The sequence below is a fragment of the Dermacentor silvarum genome, chromosome 11 (genome assembly GCF_013339745.2).
Source record: "Dermacentor silvarum isolate Dsil-2018 chromosome 11, BIME_Dsil_1.4, whole genome shotgun sequence".
NCBI classification, from domain to species: domain Eukaryota; kingdom Metazoa; phylum Arthropoda; class Arachnida; order Ixodida; family Ixodidae; genus Dermacentor; species Dermacentor silvarum.
The window spans coordinates 87498777-87520264 of record NC_051164.1 but is presented as its reverse complement, the minus strand read 5'-3'; the positions used below and the strand labels follow the sequence as shown (position 1 = coordinate 87520264).

Sequence of the window (21488 nt, the reverse complement as noted above, 5' to 3'; positions counted from 1 at the left end):
TGAACGGGATCTAGCATCTTTAGTGCGCTTGGGGCGGCAGAGTGATATACTACAGCCCCATAATCTAGTCGTGAACGAATCAGACTCTTATAAAGGTTCAATAGACACTTCCTGTCGCTGCCCCATGTTGTGTGAGATATAATCTTCATTAGGTTCATTGTTTTTAGGCATTTTGCTTTGAGATATTTGATGTACGGGATGAAAGTTAGCTTAGAGTCAAGTATAATGCCTAAAAACTTGTGGTCTTTGTTCACAGGTACTTGCTGTCCACACAGTGCTACACAAGGATCTGGAATCAGGCCTCTCTTTCTAGTGAAAAGAACACAGGAACTTTTGTGGGGGTTAACTTTGAAACCGTTTTCGTCTGCCCACTTAGACACTTTGTTCAACCCCTGCTGTACCTGTCTCTCGCACACGGTCAGGTTACAGGACTTGAAGCCCATTTGTATATCGTCCACGTAGACAGAATAAGAAATTGCCGGTGGTAATGAGGCACGAAGTGTGTTCATCTTCACGATAAACAGTGTGCAGCTGAGCACGCCTCCCTGGGGTACACCTGTTTCCTGTATAAATGGACGCGACAGTGCATTACCTATTTTAACCCGGAATGTGCGGTTGTGTAGGTAGCTTTCAATAATGGTTAACATATTACCGCGGATGCCCACTGCCGACAGATCGCGTAGGATTCCGTAACGCCAGGTCGTATCGTACGCCTTTTCCATATCGAGGAACACGGATAAGAAGTATTGTTTATGTATGAAAGCATCACGAATGTTTGCTTCGATGCGCACGAGATGGTCGGTTGTAGACCGTCCTTCTCTGAAGCCGCACTGATATGGATCAAGAATTTTGTTTGACTCAAGGAAGTGTAAAAGGCGACGGTTTATCATTTTTTCGAAGAGTTTGCAGATACAACTTGTGAGGGCTATTGGGCGGTAACTTGTTACTAATGTGGGGTCTTTACCTTGTTTTAAAATCGGAACGACAAGGGATTCTTTCCATGCAGTAGGTAGGTATCCGGCAGCCCATATAGCATTGAAAAGTGCGAGTAGCGTTATTTGAGTATCACTGTGAATGTGTTTAATCATGTCGTACATGATCCTGTCGGGTCCAGGTGCAGAGCTCCGACAGGCAGTCAAGGAGGCTCTCAATTCGGCGATGTTAAATGGCATGTTATAGGGTTCATTCTGTCTGCATTTACGGTCAATAGCCTTGCGTTCTGCGATTTGTTTGTGTTTAAGGAATGCGTCAGAATAATTATTCGAACTGGACACGCGCTCGAAGTGTTCGCCAAGAGCGTCAGCTTGGTCTTGCAAGCTGTTCGCTTCGTCGTTCACTAGCGGCAATGGATGGATTTCTTTTCCCTTTAGCCTCATTAGCCTGTCCCATACTTTTGCCTCTTGAGTATAGGAATTGATACCTGAGAGAAACCTCTCCCAACTTGCCCTCTTAGCCTGTCTTCGTGTCCTTCTTCCCTGGGACTTAACATGTTTAAATTCTGTTAGGTTTTCAGCCGTAGGACATTCACGTAGTTTGCCCCAAGCTTTATTTTGTTTCCTTCGTGCCTGTCTACAATCGTTATTCCACCAGGGGACCCGTCTTTTGAATGAAGTGCCACTTGTTTGAGGAATGAACTTCTCAGCGGCGTCAATGATAAAAGCAGTAAAATATGATACGGCATGATCTATAGTAAAATTATTTATAAAATCTCGTGATAAGTACGTGGATTCCCTAAAGCATTCCCAGTCAGCTGAGGCCAGTTTCCAGCGAGGGACATGAGGAAGAGAGTCATGTTCGGTTACTAAGTTTAGGGTTACTGGGAAATGATCACTTCCGAATGGGTTTTTAATTACATGCCAATCTAAATCAGGGAAAAGTGAGGCAGAGCCAATTGACAGGTCTATTGATGAATATGAACTATGATGGATATTGTAGTATGTTGGTTCCTTCTTATTGAACAGGCACGCACCGGAGTTAACAAGGAAGTTTTCGATGAGCCGACCTCTCGCGTCGCATCGCGAGTCTCCCCAAAGAGTATGATGAGCATTAAAATCACCAGTGATAATGTATGGTTCTGGGAGCTGGTCGATGAGGCTGTAAAATTCCGTTTTACTCAGGTGATGGTTGGGTGGTATGTAAATGGAGCAAATGGTTATAAGCTTGTTGAATAAAATTGCTCGCACGGATACAGCCTCTAGAGGCGTGTGTAGGGCAAAATGTTGGCAGGCAATAGACTTATTTACAACTATGGCTACACCTCCGGACGAGGCAAAAGCGTTGTCACGATCTTTACGAAAAATGGCACATTGCTTCAGAAAGTTGGACTGTGTAGGCTTTAAGTGTGTTTCTTGGACACACAGCACCTTCGGATTAAATTTATGTATGAGTTCTGTGATGTCGTCGAGGTTACGAAGTAATCCTCTGACGTTCCACTGTAGTATCTGTGTGTTCATGTTGCAGACAATGTTTGTGCTGTGTGTCTCGTGTGAAAACACTAACTTAACTTACAGAGCCCTTGTCGGGCCCTGTGATGCGGGCTTTTTCTTTTTTGGAGCGGTCGAGAGATTCTCGCCGCTCCTTTGGCGCTGGCTGCGCCGTCTGGCTGGAAGATGTGTCCATCGGCTCTTGCGGAGCGCTGGACACCCGCTCTTGAGAACGGTTTGTTCGCGGTGAAGGCCTCGTCTCGAGGGACGAGACCTTGGAGGCCACCAGCGCGGAGGTTGATGGCCCCTTCTGCTGGGGTGGCGGAGCAGCGCTAGCTGCAGCCGCCGAGAGGGCGGATGGCGTCGCTGGCAGCTCACTGTGTGTGAGCCGGACAGCCGCCGGAAGCCGCTGTGGCGCTGCCCCCTGACGCGCCACTTCGGCAAAGCTGGTTTTCGGCAGGTGCAATACCCGCCTGCGTGCCTCCTTGAAAGTTATGTTTTCTTTTACCTTAATTGTCACTATTTCCTTTTCTTTTTTCCAGGATGGGCACGACCGCGAGTATGCGGCGTGCTCCCCATCACAGTTCACACAATGTAGAGAGCTTTCACATGACTCAGAGGAGTGTTCATGACTACTGCATTTCGCACAAGTTTGGCGGCCTCGGCAGTTCTGGGAACTATGGCCGAACCGCTGGCATTTGAAACATCTAAGAGGATTTGGCACGTATGGCCTAACACGAAGCTTGATGTACCCGGCCTCGATAGACTCGGGCAGAACACTTGAGTTGAAAGTAAGTATCAGATGCCTGGTCTGGAGTTCTTTGCCATCTCGCCTCATTTTAATCCGTTTTACATTGATGACATTCTGCTCACTGAAACCCTCCAGGAGTTCAGCCTCACTCAGCTGCAACAGATCGTCATCTGAGACAACGCCACGGGTGGTATTCATTGTACGGTGCGGGGTTACTGTTAATTGCGCATCTCCAAATGATACTAGATTGGGTAGTTTTTCGTACTGTTTCTGGTCTCGGAGCTCCAAGAGGAGATCACCGCTCGCCATCCTGGATGCTTTATAGCCTGGTCCAAAAATATCAGTCAAAGTCTTTGACACAAGGAAAGGTGAGATTGCTCGTACAGATTTGTCTGTTTTTTCTGCGTGAATCACATGGAATCGGGGAAAAGTTTCTCTTTGGCGACCATAAAACTGGAAGACTTCATCGGTGCGCCCTCGTTTCAGACGGCGATCGGATAGTGGGGGGAATGAACTTGCCATAAGTATATATGGATTTTTCGGCAGCAACGCCAGCCACCCACCATGGAGCCCAACAAGGGGACGCTGGAGGGCCTGTAAACACAAGACCTGCAGACGCCAGCTGTACGTCACCACTATAACCAAATATGGAGTATCCGAGGTTGGCTACCCACACAAGGTTAACCCTAGCTGCCTGGGAAATTGGAAGTAATGGAAGTGAACAGAAGACAGGATAGATTGAAAGTGAGAGAGAAAGACGAAGATTAAAGAGGAGGACAGGAAAAGGCAACTGCCGATTTCCCCTGGGTGGGTCAGCCCAGGGGTGCCGTCTATGTGAAGCAGACGCCGAAGAGGTGTGTTGCCTCTGCCGGGGGGCCTTAAAGGTCCGAACACCCGGCATCGGCTCAACCCCCAGGATCCCCCTTTCCCCAGACACGGCTCAGCCGCGCACGGTTACACGCGGGAGGGTCCAACCCTCATGTGCTCGGGTCCGTGGTGGCGCTACTCACCAAACGCCTGCTTGCGCAGACGCCCCTGCGGGGTCCCCCAGAATTAATGGAAGGAACCTTAATAGGCACCACTTGCTTGACGCTGTTCCTTTAAAACAAGCGTTACTGGTCAGAAATGTCGCATTAATTTCAACTGCTTTGTTTTTTTTTCATCGTTTGGACCATACTCAAAGTTGCGTACTGCGTCTAGTTCTCTCCTGGACAGTAAGGCAGCAGATAACAGAGAGTTCAAAACGCGGCGCAAAACACACTCTACTCCTCCCTCTAAAACATCATGCATGAGGTCAGGTGGCAGCTGGCGGGTGACATCAACATAAGGCAACTGGAGGAGAGCAGATGCCTCGTTCACACCGTACAGGCGTTTGTTTGTGGCACTATTCACAGCAATTGCCTGAAGGTGAAGTTTATGCCTTTCTCTGGTGCGTAGTTTACACATGCTTTCGCTTGCCTGAAGCGATAACCGATTTGTGGACACCATGCAGAACCTGCATACACGGCCAGTACTGAAGCAGCATGAAAAGCCTCCTAGACGGTGCATTGACAGGTTGTCACCACAAAAGCCATACAATAGCACTTGGGCATTTGTCATGACACCATTCAAGTAAAAAGTGAGGCCTTTGTCGTACAGGTGGTTAAGGTCTGTCAACAGGGGCTGCAGCACGGTTGCGAGACCATAGGTCGCTACATGTACATAGCGCACAAGCATTACCATATATATGCTCTGCAGCTTCGACCTGTACTTGGCATGGAGGTTGAGCAGGCAGCAGTAAACGGCCAGAAGCTTATGGGTTCCTCGTTTGGCCCCCAGTGGATTGACGACCTCAATCTCATCAGTATAAAACAAAATAATTATCGTGTAAGCACAATTTTCTGGTATCAGAGACTGAAGGTGCTCTCTGTACAGCATGCCATCTGTGCAATCTCTCTAAACACTCGGCGCATGGTCCCTAGGCTTCGGTGTATTCAAATGAGCCACGATGTCTGGTATATTGCAGAGCACATGAAGTAGCTTTGGCAACGGCACATAATGATACATGCCCCCCTGGCTTAAGACTTGCTCCTCCGGTGCAACAAAAGGAAATGTCTCTTTGGCATACTTGTCCCTGGCACGTTTCTTGTCGAGCCTTTTAAAGAGCTCGGGCACGAACGAGCAACGCAGCAGGAGGTCAAGTTCCCGAGCTGCTCCCGATGCCCTCACAGCATGTGCTATTTCATTAGCATATGCTTTCATTACGAGCTCAAAAACCAGCTGCAGTTCGGAAAACAATTTTTCAACAGCCGCGTGGGACAAGTTATGGAGCTCAGTAGCATTGAAAAAGAACTTCCATATTGCAGTCTTCGCTTCTTGCAGAAAGCATTGAAAGTCAGCGTTTCGATTTGCCGTTCGTGTATGGGGAGAATCGTTAGGTAATTCGTCTTGGATGCCACAGCTTTCTGGCTCCATGGGCTCGGAGTCCATTTCCTGGAGAAAACATTCACTGTCCATTTGATCCGAGTGGTCTGCATTGCTTGCATCTCCATGGGAACGGTGCTGCAAACTGCTGCCAGTATCTTCCAGTAAGGTTCTGTGACGGCGGTACAAATGCGATCTGTACGGTGAAAAGTTTGCGTACGTACGCCGATGCCACAAAAAGCACTGAAGTTGGCCTCCGCACTGTGAACCACACCAATGTGGTTAATCACTTTGGTGAACTGCGACGAGAAGAACGGGCATCGAGGGCAGTATCTCACTTCAATTACACGGCACACACGTGAACAGAAGCAGTCCCCTTCTTGAAAACAAAAGCAGCGCTGGCTGACCCCGTCCAGTGCAGCGACCCGGAACACAAAGTCCGCGGCTACAGATGCCGCAACACGCGCTTTTAACTTCTTGCGTTAAAGACAGCCACCGGAAAAACATGTCTTCCGTGATGCGAACACTGCTTGCTACACTTCGGTGTAGAATACGTGTAGACGCTGCCGCGCGCGCAACTTCTCGACATACATATGCGCAGCATGAGCAAAGCATTCGATGTGCTTTATAATAAATATTGAATAACTCACTAAACAAAAGCAGCATTTTGCCACCAATAGTGCCGTAGTATAGCACGTTTTTATAAACGTGGTTTGTTCTTAAAGTAAGATGAGCCAGTATGAGCAATATTTTCTTGAGGGCGTTAACGCCTGTGCCAAGGTCGATCCACATAGGTCGCGAAGCTTCGGGCGTAAAGCGGTTCAGAACCAATTGTCACCGACATCAACAAGGGTGGTTATGGGAGCAGCGATTGAAGCGCGACTATGTTTGGAGGGAATAAACACTGGGAAAGAAAAACGCGTTTTTAAATTAAAGCGAGACGCAGTTAGATTCATTCAACGCGAATAAAATTCCTCATTCATTTTATATACGCATGGCGAGGAAGGATACAACTGTATTTTACTAGATTATTATCAATAAATACCTTTTTTCAGGGCCCACCGTGAGAGCGCCCATCGATATCGGCGGGCGTTGACGCGGCTATCACTTGCAATGCCATGCAACTCTTGGAGTGCGTGGAAAGGCGCGCTCGTAAAGTTCACCTATTACACTACGCCCCCCTCACATGTGTTGTTTTGCATGTCGACGTTTGTCTGAATTAGGTGACGCGGGTAGTTTTATTGTTTCTTAACCTGTGCAGTCAAAAGTAGCGAGTTGCGACCGTCAGATACTTGTTTACTTTAGTTGTTTTCGTGCAACAGCGCTGGCCGAAGGGCTTGGCGTCCGACGAAAGGACGAGCACTCTACGCAATCTACGCCCAAAGCGTTCGTCGGCCTCCAAAGAAAGTATGTTCTGTACAGCAACACCCGTACGGCTGATGTTTTCCGGCATCGCTTTTCGCGCTGAAAACTCGGAACGACCATGAAGTCGAATGGCGGGGCATTTGAATATACAGCTCTAATGGCAGGCCTCCGAAAACAAGTTTCGCGCCTATGAGAACAAAATGACTTCACTTCTTTTTTTACGGATATGACGTCAAATTATTTTTTCTTCCACCGGAAGTGTTCCCTCCTCACACAGATGGCGCTAAGCCCCATGAACCACCCGTAAGCAACCATGTTTTGAACGTATGGGCTTCTATGGAAGCTTCGCTACCAGATGTATTTACCTTGCCTGTGCTGCCATCCCTCGACGTTTTCTCGCTGCCGCTATATAGGTTTTGTTTGCGCTCGCACTAGCTGTACTCAGGCTACGAGTGCTACGAGTGGCATTTCGCACGTTGGTTCTTTGTTGGTTCTTTATTCTACGTTTCGCGCGTGCGTTTCTTTACTTTTCGCCTGTCGCATATCTGTACACGTGTACTTGCGTCATAGCGTTCCCTTGCTGTCACGCGGCCCATATCGCGATCACATCACCCTCGCCCACTACGTGTATATAATCGCTGGCTTCAAGGCTGGGTGTGCATTTTGTCCTTGTATACCTTGGCTGTCATTCTGCCATTTTAAGTTGCCACCATGCAATAAAGAATGTTGAAATACAGTCTGCCTCTTCGTTCATGGAAGCCCCGGAACACGACATCGCCCACGTGCGTTTGCAACTTTGAGCCCACGTGCGTTTCGCTTTGCGCCTCTGTTTCTCGTCATGGCGTTTAAATGTCTGGTGACATTTCGAGAGATCAATACAGTGGTGAATTTCACTGGCGAGTGGAAACAAGACGAGCTATTCAGCTACCTGCAGAAGACCAATGTGCTCGCCGGACAAGACTGCGCCTCCCTGAGCTTGCAGGTGAGTAATCACGAGCTGGAGCGTTGCATTTTCTACTATATTTACTGCTTGTAAATGACAGGTAGTTAAAGACTAGCAGTGCTGGCACGACCAATTATCTCTTTCAATTCATTGCATGTATGAAGTGTTAATTTCTTGAGTAGCGTGCTAAGCGTTGCGCTTTTCAAGACACCGTTGTGCGCTTTTGCGCTATCGAAAGAGAGATGTTTTACTCTTGCTTATTCGCCGTATGAAATTCGAGCTGTATCGCTCTAAATTTACCGTTATTGTTGCCGCCGGTTTTGCTTGTTGCCGCCTATCACAAAGTGCCACCGCACTTTTGCTGCCTATGGCTACGTATAGGCCGGCATGTTCAGACTACATCGGAACGGCGTTGTTGCTACCTTGATGCCGGTAGTTGCCGCTCATTAGCTTTATGTAACGTTAATATCGGCTGCGTGGCGAGGTCCGCGGTGCCGAGCCATTGTCCTGCTTCACCGCTACGCTGCGTGTCATGCTCATGTCAAACTGCATTTGCAAACAGGAGATATTGGCATTGTGGACAGGATGTTGGGAACAGAAAGCTTTCTCAATTTCCTTTTCTCTAATTGAATGAAATTTGTCCAAACTAGACACAAGTGCTATATGTTGATGTGATTGCAGTCCTTATTATGCTGCATCAAAGAACGTATATGGTCAGTGCAGCATTGCTGAAGCTTAGCCGCTTAAACCACATTTTTACCTTAATAGTAATAAATAAAAACAAAGCAATGCCTCGTTTTACTAACCGTGATATGGCCGGTTGAGCTGTACCACGGTTTTGTGCATAAATATGCTTGGCTGCATTTTAAACAGATTTTACTGCAACAGGTTCAAACAATATTTCTGTGCTTTGTCAATTCGCGGAGCCGTGACAAGTATGGACTCTGTACCACGTGTGCCGTTTCACACAGCGGCAATTTTTTTTCGGGAGGGGGGGGGGTGAAAACTTTTTTGATTCCGCCCCTCCCTCGAGCGGCGGACTTCCCAATTTTTCCTGTTGTGAGATTGGAAGTTGGCAGGTATGCTATTCAATTTCAGTTCACCTTTTGATCAAAGCGTATTAATTAGATTGATTCGTACAAATGTTCTGTGGGCCACTTAGCTGCGCAAAAAACAATGTTACGGCTGTGATTGAACAAAGTAACTGGAGTTAATTCATTTATTAGTTACCGCTTTGTGGTCAATGTTTACATAAGAAGGTGAGTGCAGTTACTTTCTTAGTCATTTAGTTTTTTAGCAGAGAACATACTTGTGTGTGGTATAGTGTTGCATGGGATTCAATTGTGTTTCACAGAACACCGTGGTAGGTCATGAGATACAATTGCGGCTTTTTACCTGGACATTTTTAACTTGGCCTAATACTATTTTTACTGAACTTAATTTATTTGGCAGGCTGAAATGCAGCATATTGCGCCTTGCAAAATGCAACAATTTTCATATGCGTGTTGTTTGATGTGCCATGTATGTAGTGAATTTTCATAAAAAAGAAACAGGAATTTTTGTGATTGAATGCCAGAAAAAAATGCACCTACTTTTAGCTTGGTGTAATGTCTTGCAAAATTTTTTTTCGTCTTGTTTCCAGAATGTCATTGAGTGATAATGGTCATATTGTATTGTTTAGACTGCAGTAATGGGGCGATAAAAAAGGAAATAAACACTCGGAATGAAGGTTGCTTCACTTTGGTCAGTGAGCTTGCCTCCTTTCATCATCCCGTAATTGCCAGTTACCAGCTAGTGCACCTCCCCCTTTTGGTCTATTAAAGGGAAAGGGTATTATTTGTTTGTATGTCTTTAAAAACAGAAATGGTTGCTTATGCTCAGATTTTAAGATGGTGAATAAAAAATGTCTTTCTTTCCCAACACTGCTTTGTTGCAAGGTACCCTGGAAAGCTGTATGATGTTGCTGCTAGTGCCCTGGTGAATGCCTACCAGAACTTAAAGGACTCAACGGGAACTGGACATGTAAGCAGCTGCTATTATTGCAAACAAACGATCTTTATAACTAACTTTCTCACATATATTTAGCGAACCATATGTGAAATTAATCAGTTAGATAAGATTTTTTCATTGTCATATCATTATGGTAAATAGTCTTGAAAACCCTGCTGTTATCCATGGAAGCATGTTTCGGCATGCTACCATTGGCATTGTTAGATTATAGTGGCACCCTAGTGCCTCAGCTGATGGTTATAAATAGGAGAAAGGTATCTTTGCATACCGAATTTGATACGAATGAGGCTGTGCTTTCTTTGTTCTTACTTCATGTATAGGGAAAGAATGCAGGTCACTGTGCTAGCAGGACAGCTGCCTGCAGGTATAGTTCTATGCTCTGCTTGCCGGCTGCATTGATTATCTTAGGGCTGTTGTGGCCAGCTTAAGCAGCACAATGAGCTGAGCTTTGGTAAATGTTTCATGCTCTGCAGGATTCCTGGCGAGAGGCCCTTAGATTCAGGGCAAAGTATGAACGCAGAAAGATGAGGCAAGAGGCGGGAGAAACAACTCCTGTGGCAGCCAAGAGGCCATGCAAGCCTAGCATTCCTGAGGATGTTCAGAAAAGAGTTGCAAGGCCTTACGTGGTATGAATACAGGCATCAGATGAGCTTATGCTAAGTGCATTTGTTTGTACAGCATCTAAAATGTTTTTTTAAACATATTTTTCAGGCTACTGATCTCTGTGAAGCAGAGGACCCAGAAAGTATTGCGGCACATATATCTGGCATGCAGAAAGCGTTGAGGAAGGCGAGGCCAGACAAAGCATATATAAGTGACAGCATGTCTAGGACGTTTTCAGCAAGACGTGCATGGATTTCGAAAGAAATACCTTCTGTGGAGCAGGTCACAGAGAAGTACCCAGCATTGATGCTGACCACTATGGTAAATTTTACTCTTAAGGGGAGATGCGGCTGGAAAATTATTTTTTATTTTTTACCTAGGACTTTGCAAGTTTGCTTCTTTGTAGAGATTGTGATGCTGATTTCAAAACTAAATAAATTTAATGTGGCTCTTATAGTTGCCGAGTTCTAGGATCTACGAAGAACAAAATACAGTGAAACCTCAGTAATATGTAACTGGTAGTGGTGGCAACACGGCATTACTTGCTGAACGGTACTATGCCAAGTACCAATTAGCCTCTTGTGAGGTGCATCACCACTACCAACAACTAGATAAATGCAATGCCATAGCACAGATTGCCTAGAATATGCAATGTCTTTTTCCAAAGCACGGAAAGAAATTCTCTTTTGCATGATTGTTCAATAGCACGCAAAGGCAATAAACCAAGATGTTGATACCAAGGAGCATTTCGTAACTTTGACAGAGAAAGCAGCTGCAGGCATGGTTGGCAGAGCAGATGACTCGGCCTGCTTTTTCCAATGCATGCGCACGTGTCTGTACAAGGATAGGGTACTCAGCTAAAACTGGCGCCGTTTTACAGACATATGATACGATGTGGTGCCACATATCGGGAGCAATTTGTGTGCAGCGTGTCGCCTACTAGCTCATGCCATCACATGCCGGCAGACCTGCACCAGCATTTTCTGAGTATCCATTTATCGTAGAAAACTGTGGGAGCAGCTATGCAGGGAGGTTTTTCCATGGCGGCGTCACTCCTAGCTGACCTTGCACGAACACTGTATGTATCTTGTCGAGCCAACGTGGCGATGGTGAGCTGCTTTCGTTTCTGCAAGCGGCATGCACTTGAAGCGGTCTCACACAAAGAGGTGACGGAGAAGAGCGGCGAGTTTAGGTTGTCATTTTAAAAAGCATGCAGTATGCTTACAGCGACGCTATAGTATACACTCTATGCCACACACAGACTTTCTGTTATCAACACTCAAATCCACTCTGGGAGGATGCTGTTTCCAATCCACTGATGCCATCGGGAAGTATTCGCTGGCTGAGCTGTACAGCAATCCAAAATATTTATTGCATCGACTCAGAATGGGACTACTATGAATGCAACAAAGCCAACTGGTTTGTTGGGAAGTACAAGCAACGTATATGTACAAAATTCACGTCTTCCGGATAGACCTTGTACATCGAAAAATTAAAACTATTAAGTAGTGTAGTGCATGAATATTTGCTTCCTAATTTCCTCGGGGCAATTTTTTCCCTGTTCTGACTATAGATTTATGAATGATTTTGCTGTAATGCAAGGCTGGCTTCCTAATGTCCCGGAGAGTCTTTCTCTGCTGACTACATCGTTGTGAATGATTATTTTTGACCCTGGTATTTGGCGATTGGAAAAATGAAATCGTTTCATGCACATGTATATGTTACTGTTGGAAAATGAAAATTGGATTGAAAAACCGAGAAATTTGGAAAACCATAATTTACTTGCTTTTGGTGTTTACTGCAGCAGTACTGGTTAGTATATTTGTAGGAAGCTAATGTTGATGTCTATTTCTTTGCACTCCAAACTATCCAAAGGTTCGAAGTGAGTTTCACTCACAAACAGGAATTTGCTTGTTGGGAACGCTGCAAGATGTGTTCTCAATGACTTCCACCAAAATTATTGAGGTGGCCAAGAAGAAGCACCACCTGGAGCATTTCTTTGCCTCCCTTGATGAGGCAATGAGTGCCGCACAGCCTCTCCACAAAGGTACTTTTGTTGCATGGGATGTGAGCATTTCTTAGTGGCAAATTAGTGCATCACTGTTCTTCAGTTTACATTCTTAGAGTACCAGTTTAATGCGTAGTGTCGCACACGTACAATTGTAGTTGTGAACATCTCATAATAGAGGTTGGAATGCGCAACATTTTAACGAGACACAGGAAAGCAACACGCACGACAGAGCGCTACTTGCAACTATCAATTTATTCCCTTGTCAGCGGAATAAATACTGGAAGATACTCAAAGGGGGAGAGCGCCAAATAAACCTTACAAACAGGGTCATCCACCAATACCGAGCCGGCTTTGTCACATCATCAATTCTTCTGCACTCGACATCGCAAAAAAAATTCTTACAGCGCATACGTTGCGAGCAAACTGTACCCATGACTGCCTAGGTGCTATTGCTGAGTGACAACTCCAGTTCTATAAACAGTGCTGGATGAAACGATAAACGGGGAACTTAATTGCAGTTCTGGAGAGCAACTTGGCTGAAGCTCCTGAAAGTGCATTCTTATTCTTGTCATGACGAAACTAGCAGACATCAAGGCAGCTCAGTGCAAGAGCTGTGAACCAAAAGTGGACTGGAAACTTGTATTGCTGCTTGCAATAACATGTGTTTGCAAATTGACTTTTCAGTGCACATCCGACTAGGTTAAAAAGGATGGAATAAGAATTACACTGCACACTTGTGGAAAAAAAATGAAGCACCCCCAGCCAATGTGGTGCTTCCAAGCTTGTACCAGGCTCTTTTGGATTTGTGCTTTGTGGCTTAGCAGTGAAGAAAACTAGTTTAAAAAGTTACCCTGCATGCAATTGCACACTGAGCACTCAACATGTCATAGCTAGTCGGTCAGGGAAAGTTGAATTATTAGTACCATTTTACCATAGCTTGTGCCCTCCCAAGCAAATAGTGAGTCTCGTGATCTTATGAATTTTCATGAAGTACGCAATCAAAGCTGCGAAAGAAAGGTACAAGGCTGAATTTTCTATTCTAAAGGCCAGGTTTTCCTACTTGTGTGTGTATTGATCACCTCCGAGTTTCCTATTCTGAAGCCAAGTTTTCCTAGTTTTTTGTGTTTTGATTGCCTGTTTGAATTATGCTTCAAATTTGGAGAAAAATTTGTCCTTGTCAGGGATTTGATCCTGGGACCACTGGCTTACCGCTGCAGTTGCTCTACCAACTGAGCTAACCAGGGAGCTAGCTGTTTACAGTTCGAGAGCAAATTAATCAACTTGAAGGAAGCCATGAGTGGCCAATGTATTATTACCTTATACAGTGGAACCTCGATTATCTATCCAGCTTTTACGACTAATTGATTTGGTCCCAGCAAAATGTACTAAAACCTTAATTATACAACACAATTTTACACATACGCTGACACGTATGGTACGATGCCTGTCTGGTACTGTCCAAGAAAAAATAACTGTTCTAAGCAGACACTGGCTTCCACGTAAGCACGCTGCAGCCGCCTGGTAATTCAATAAAACTTGTTGGTGGGCAAGTTAGTTCATACTTTGAGGAAAACAAATATACTGCGCAAGAGTCAAACAAGGACGGCTGGTAATGCTTGTGCAAAACCGAATGTAATGCGAGGGGCGACTTTCCAGTCACGTGAAATAAAAAAAAATCGCTAATGTAACACAAGATGAACAGAAAAAGAAATAGTACCTTTATTCAAGAAATCGCAATTTGGAAACGATCTATTCACGCATCATGGTTGTCTGAAGAGGAGACGGAGCTTTCCTTGGGTGGTCTTTCGGGCGATCACTTTCGTACTTAGTTCCACTTTTGCTAAATTTCGCGTGACTCGGCTCTGAAAGCATCTCCGACAAGTGTTTCTGGATGCCGAAGCTCGATATCAACGCCAAGAGAGCTGTTGGCTGTGTACTTCGAGGGGTTCGACGCAGGGACAAGCAAATCTCGCGAAAGCGAAACTATCTCCAAAAGTGATAGCCCGAGAATTGTCATCTTCCATGCCGTCGAGCTTGTTTGAGATTTAATTACTTCTAAAAAGACCGCACAGTCATTTCATTTGGGGTCAGTACCAGGCCACTTCAAGTTGCACAGAGCCTTCCCGACTGGCCTCGCATTTAAGGTGGGCCTGCCGCTGTTCCCGCCATCCGCAAATCGTTGACTCGTTGACATCTAGACACTGAGCTGCAGCGGACTTTCCCAGTTCCTCGGCCACCTCGGCCACCAAAATTGCTCGTCTCTCGAAGCGACAGTAATACTAAATATACTGCGTCACCATAACGCCACGAATGAATGGAGTCGAACCACAAAAGGCCGTAGAGTATTGCAGCACCGTAATCAGTCACAAGCACAGCGAAAACAGCGTCGATTCCAATCAAAAACTAGTTTTGACTTCGGTCGACTTGTCTATGGATTGGATCGAGCCGTAAGGTTACAGGTTGCCCACATAATGCAACAACTCGTGGGATTTAGTATATTTTTTTTAAAATGGGCAATTTTGTTATTTGAGTGTAACACAAGGGTCTAGTTCAAGCAACGAAAATTATGAAAAAGTACACTCGTGTTGCAATCGAATCAATACCGTAATTTTTGAATAATTTACTCTACCTTCTTTGCAAGCAGTGTAGGTTCGTGCTGCAGGCTTATTCGGGCGGTCTGTACCCATTTTTTGAGGAAGACAGCGTCACAGCCTATATTCTTAGTTTTGATTATACTATGGCCAGATTAAACAGCGGTTTTGCGTGGTCCCCTCTTAGTCTTATAATCGGGGTTCCACTGTAATTGCAATGTAAATTGTCTTTCAATGCTTGTGTTCCTCTATGCGGTCTTGCAGTCAGCGGTGTAGGGTGCTCATGCCTAATTTGTGAAAACTTTTCATTTCAGACCTGAAGCTTACAGCTTCAGTTCGTGTCCTTTCAAGCCTCGTGAAGGAGAGGATGGAGGCTTTTATTTCCCCCTACGTAAGATTATCTGCAACTTACATGCTGATAATAGAACTATTTTGCATGCTGATAATAGACCTGTTGCTTAAACCACTCATCTACGGCATGCCTCATAATCATATGTTGGCTTTGACTTAGAACCCCATAATTTTTCTTTTTGCAACACCCGGGTGCGTCGCATCATGTCCCGACCATTACGTACGAGGGCACTAGCCTCCTGGAAGCAAGAGCCCTCTATGTGCAGCTGGAATCAATAAAGATTGATGAAGATGGCCTTGTCCCTGCCCTGGCAACGCACATTGCCCTGTACTGGGCATTTGACATTGTTTTTGCACCAAAAGCGCAAAAAACATTCGACCTAATATGCCGCATGGTCGGCATTAACAGCGGTGTGCGGCCAACTCCGCTTCTGCGTGTGGCACACACGTTGCAGCAGTAAAAGAAAATAAAGTGTTCTGTTGTTTAAATTGTCCATACTTTGTGTTACAAGCACCCAAGCAGCTCTTGTTCTGTGTCTTCAAAGCATGTTCGAGATAAAAAAAATTAATCCCAACCCAAGCAGCTCTGCTCATGTCTTGGGCCTCTCAAAAGCATGTTTGAGTCAAAAAATTAACCCCATAAGCAGTAACTACATATATGGAGGACTAAACTGTTGATCCCCTGGGGAGTAACTGCAAGGACCAACATTTAGTCCTTGGAGAGTAACTGCAAGGACCAACATTTAGTCCTCGGAGAGTAACTGCAAGGACCAACATTTTGTCCTCGGAGAGTAACTGCGAGGACCAACATTTAGACCTCGGGGAGCAACTGCAAGGACCAACATTTAGTCCTCGGGGAGCAACTGCAAAGACCAACATTTAGTCCTCGGGGAGAAACTGCAAGGACCTACATTTAGTCCTCGGGGAGCAACTGGGTGGACCAAAAGTTAATCTCCAAGGAATTAACTGGTAGGAGACTCACCGTTCGTCCCTTTGCCGTTGGTCCCTAAAGGGAGTAATGGTTGTGGCAACGCAGTTAGTCCCTCAAAGGACTAAACCCTATACCCCCGTTAGCCTCTTTTGGCTTAGAGTGTATCCGTGGCGCGGTACATGGCGTACCGCGTTGTGTGCGAGTTCATTTCACGCGTTTTTGTTCCTCGAGTACCACCTCGCCAAAGCAACATTCGGGAGAGCAGGATCCAGATAACACAGAGCAACAAAACATGCAGACTAGCGCAAACCTGCCCACACGACGCCTTCCCCACGGTACGAGACCTAACGAAGCAACACGTGTAAGCGCATACAACCATAACAAAGCCGGTATTGTGGCCCGACAACTGGGCTGCTACAGCGAAAAAAAAAGAAAAAATGACACGTGACTTTCCTCCACACTGATATCCTAGTGCGGGGAGGGGGTAGGGCTTCTCCTCTTTTTTTTCCCTTCCTCCATGAGTCGCGTGCTCTTTTCTACAGAGCGAAGGAATGGCGGGGATGTTCGGGTGAAACCAACGGCTTCTTTAAATGGCCACACAACCAGCATGCGAGAATAGACGCTCACAAGCTGCAGATTTGCTGGAATCGACATGAACTTCATCGTTACGTCAAGTACGTGCTCCAAACCGGCGCGCACACCGTTCCACGTCTTTAGTGGACTAGGAGTGACACGACGATCAGCGACTGGGTAGCTATAATATGCCGTGAATTGCGAGGACATTTCAAACCTCCGGCTTTGGGTGGCGTGTGTTTGGTGTAGGTGAAGAGAGAGAAAGTATTCAGTTCGGTATCACTCGAGACTCGGAAATACAGTCGCTATACCACTCCGCGCAGTCACTGTTCGTGCTCCGCCATTCTAGTACAATTTCAACATTTTCGCGCAACTCCTGTCAAACTCTCTAAAACGATTAATCGAACATGTCTAATCGATTAAGTCGATTAAGTGAAGCGTGGACATCGATGAAGATTAATCGTTTTTCTAGATACCTTTAATCGATTAATCGTTCGGCGATATTACCAACCCTACGACGGGGCGCAAGGGGAACTGGCGACTCAATCTCCCACGCGAAAGGAGGAAAGCGGGAGACAGCGCGGGAGGGAGGGGGTGCGGCTTCTAGTCTGTCAGCAACTGTGTACTTGTACTTTGCGCGGCTGCGGGCTGCCGCGCGTACCGTATCTTGAAAGCGATCTCCACACGGATCTTACCTTTGTATGCGCAGCGCTTTCGCTGCTTAGTTTCAGTTGAAGCAATAGGCCGCACTAACCTTCGCTCACTGCTGCAACTGCGCTTGCTCATGCCAGCATTTTGATAGTGGTTGTCTGCGATCATCGAGTGTCATCTATTCATGTTTGCTTGTGCGCGCTGACACCATGCTTGTTAATTCAGTTAGTAAGCGAATGTGTCCAAGTTCATGCAGCCGACCCTTACTATCCTTACTCCGCATAGCTCTCTACTAATTTGGTATCGCAATTGAGGCTTTGCTTTTCGGGCGATACTGCGATTTTTTATGGGACGAGTGAACCACGGTTTAGTAAAAGTGAGTGGCGGATCTTTTAGAGAGGAAACCGTGCCGGGCAGTTCCTACTGAGCCGGCTCTACTGGGTGCGACTTCAGCAGTCCTCGGTCTTTTTCCGCGTTGCAACCGTTGGACCACGTTCATTCGAGTTGCAGTCAGCTCGGCTCGGACTCGGCTGCCGGTATGTTTTGTCCTCCGCCGTTGCTCTCCCCCCGCTTCGCTGGAGTGCACCTCCGCTCAGCTCAATGGCTCACAGGGGCGAGATCGCGCAAGCATCTCGCTTTCCGAACGTTCACTTGGCCAGCACCGCACTTTCGTCAGCGGTGGTCAGCACGGCGAGGCGGGATTGAACTCTACCTACTCATTGCCAATCACTTACAGTATCAGAATCATTTTATCGCCAATATAAGAAATGTTCATTAACATGAAAGTTTCGTGCTTTAAAATTAAGAAATTATTAAATATAGACACCAAACGTAGTCTAAATGACTTGAACACGATTATTGTAGTAACGCATATATCATTTTTGAAAGCCAAAATAAGTAGCCTACGCATAAAAGAAGTTGCAGGTTTAAGTGAACCGGTTCATTTCAGCAGCGCCTCCTCTAATGCCAGTGCACTCGCTTGCTCCGCAATGGGAGCCGTTGGTGCGCCTTAGCTCAGTGAGTTGCCGTGATGTGACGCTACCCAGAGGGTACGGCTGCTTGCGTCACGCGTGCGTCTGAGCCACTGAGCACGCGCCGCTGCCGTTCCGGAGGAGATGCGGTAGACGCTTCAGGCGTCTGTCGGGATTACTTCCTCAAATTTCCGCCGTGACCCACGAATCACGGAAGCAGCTATTTGATGTCTAAAAGATGTCTTGAATGGATAATTCAAAAGTCTAGTAGCTGTATTGAGCAAGACATTTTGTAGCCATGGACGTCTAAAAGTACTTTAGTAAGCCCTGCAAACGTTACGCTAAAAGTTGGCTAATGGACATCTTGACAAGAACAACCTAAGACTTTTATTAGACATTCCCTCAAAATTGTGTGGCAGCGGCTACAGTAACACGAGGTTTGTCCATAGTTACAATTTATTTTGAATGAGGCATGGACATCAGAAAGAACAACATTTATAAGGTCGGACAGAATGATGCACAGGTTGCTTTCCCAGACGTGACCCATGGGAATAGTGTAGCACATCCCGATTGTTTGACCAGTGCATTTTGCTTAGTCCAATCAATTGAATGCCGCCGGTCAGATTTATTTTTTCTGTAAAAGAAGATCTGTATTGTATGCCGATGTAATGCCAATGTGACGCCTTTGACTGAAACAAGGATGTAACGTCTGCATGAAGCACATCACTGTCGACAAAACTTTGCCCTGCTGGGTCTCCTGTGAACTGAAATAGTTTATAGCAGGCAAACATTTTTGTGAGTGATGCTGCGGTTCAGGCAGAGATGACATCCTGGTATCAGTTCCAGCCGGCAGAATAGTATTACACAAGTACACGAAACAGAATGTTGTGCTACAATGAATTCTCGAAAATAAAGAATGGTTCACATCTGGAAAAGCACTCTGCACACCACTCTATCCAGCAATACAAATATTTTCTTCTGATGTCCGTGCCTCGTTTAAAAGTAAATTGTAACTTACTTTGTGGGTGCCCCTTGTTAAGGATCGTCATATGCTTGCAGAGCATCACGCAGAAATAATGGCCAGTTCTTCGGCATACCAGCCATTCCTTGCTTATTGCATGTTACCAGAACTGAAACATAAATTAGAATAAGCTGTTATTTTTTTACACACTGTACGATGAGCTTTTCATGAAGCGCCGTGCATAGAACATGACTGCAAGCTAAAATGCTGCAAGAAATCAACTTCACACCATGTGACACAGCCAAACTTTATTACCTAATAAGTGAGAAAAAATGCACAACGTGTAATTAACAAGAGCGACAAATAGCAGCAAAGGTGGCCATGCATAGATCTTGAAATTGATTGCTGTCACAGCCAGAGCACGCCAGTCTTTGTAGGAGAGCTCTGGCTGCCCACAAATGCTTTTTGTTGCAGGTCACGCGTCAAGGCTCTTGTAGACACAAGCAAGCAAAACCTGCACAGACGAGGGAAAAAAACAAAAGAGGAAGTGAGAATGTGCAAATTGGAACTTGAATTAGCAATATGTGCCAAGCAAGAAGTTTGACTAATATTAAAAATAAATTTAAGCCCTCCTTTGTCTCAAAGCACTGGGCTCTTAAGGTAGGTATGTTATAATGCTAAAAATTACTAGTATATTTCCTCTCATATAGTTATTAAAATGCAAAGAAAAGTCGGACAGATAAGTGCCTTCAAACGATAATTTATGGCGTTTCGCGGCAAAAAGGGCCTCTATCAACTTGTGAAAGGGATACGGACAAAATCTGAAAATTTACGAAAATGATGAAAATGAATCCCCAGTGTGTGATTAAACGAAAAGAAGTAGTCACTTAGCTCATTTTAAACTGATGAATTTATTTTTGGCATTTTTGTGAGCGCGCGCCTTAGCGCCCGACCCGCGGGAGTTGAAAGGCGTGACGTCGCGACACCCTCGTCTCGATAGCCAGCCGCCCGGACGCGGTCATTGGAAGCGCGCCGACGCCTTCATCGCGAGCATCGAGTCAAGTGTCTGGTGCCTCTACCAGCGATGAGTACACGTCTGAAGACGAGGACCATTCCAACTTGGCAAGAAATATTACCGCTTACGGTTACGAGCCTTCCGCGTCAAGCGACGACGAGCAGGCGGGCCGTAGAAGTGCCGGTCAGGTTTTCCGCGAACCGTAGCGCGAAGATTTCGCTCTTCACCAGACACTTGGTGCAAGAATTATTTGTCATTTCCTCTGTAAACTTGCTTTTAGGGGGCGAAGCTCCTTAGGGTGTGGGTCTGTCCCTCTCCTCTGTAGTATGTAGTAGTAGTAGTAGTCGTCGTCGTCGTAGTAGGTAGCCACTCTACATTTATAAAAAAAAATTCCGAAAGGCGTGTCCGTAGCGCGGAATCGAACCAGGCCCCCTCGCTTCCGAACGCGTGGCGCTAACCACTCCGCCACGAACGCACATGGACGCACGCACCACGATGACAATAGAGACTTTTAGTATTGCGGAAAATGCTTGCGTTAGCGTTAGCGTGTTCGCACGCTAAATCTTTGCGGAACGCTGTTCGATAGAGTTTTAGTAAGCGTAAGACAACGATGCGCCGCTAAGCGCAAAACATCTAGCTGCGAGTAGTCAAGCAGCAAACTGAGCCTCGACAACCAAACTAGCCGTGTTGATCCACGCCAAGCCTTGAAACGAGCCTGCATGTCAAGCGTTCGAGCCGAGGGTGCCAACTGTTTGCAACGCTAAAAACTTAGCGAGCGTTTAGCGTCTCCGCTATATTCTCAGAAATAGCGGACGCACGCTATCCGCAAAACTGAAATAGCGTTCTGAGCATGCGCAGTCTGACCCCGCTATTGTCTAATAATACCCATTATTAATATTAACTGTCTAATAAATACCCAACATTAACGAAAGACT

The 21488-nt window shown here is 45.9% G+C and overlaps 2 protein-coding genes across 2 annotated transcripts in view; one reads left to right on the top strand and one right to left on the bottom strand.

The window, feature by feature from the left end:
• Positions 1–21488, bottom strand: part of LOC119433202 (inaD-like protein) — a 239423-nt gene that overhangs the window by 170244 nt on the left and 47691 nt on the right. The gene's annotated exons all lie outside the window — the stretch shown is intronic.
• On the top strand, positions 10675–15912 carry LOC125941336 (uncharacterized). Its single transcript, XM_049658373.1, has 4 exons — positions 10675–10819; positions 12374–12545; positions 15415–15491; positions 15718–15912. The coding sequence occupies exons 1-4, from the start codon at positions 10718–10720 to the stop codon at positions 15910–15912; spliced, it is 546 nt and encodes a 181-aa protein (XP_049514330.1). The 5' UTR covers positions 10675–10717.

Bases quoted from the DNA above. Each gene is read 5' to 3' on its own strand.
- LOC125941336 (XM_049658373.1), top strand. From the start codon at position 10,718: ATGTCTAGGACGTTTTCAGCAAGACGTGCATGGATTTCGAAAGAAATA. The intron at 10,820-12,373 runs GTAAATTTTACT...AACTATCCAAAG, and splicing joins CATTGATGCTGACCACTATG to GTTCGAAGTGAGTTTCACTC. The intron at 12,546-15,414 runs GTACTTTTGTTG...TTTTCATTTCAG, and splicing joins CGCACAGCCTCTCCACAAAG to ACCTGAAGCTTACAGCTTCA.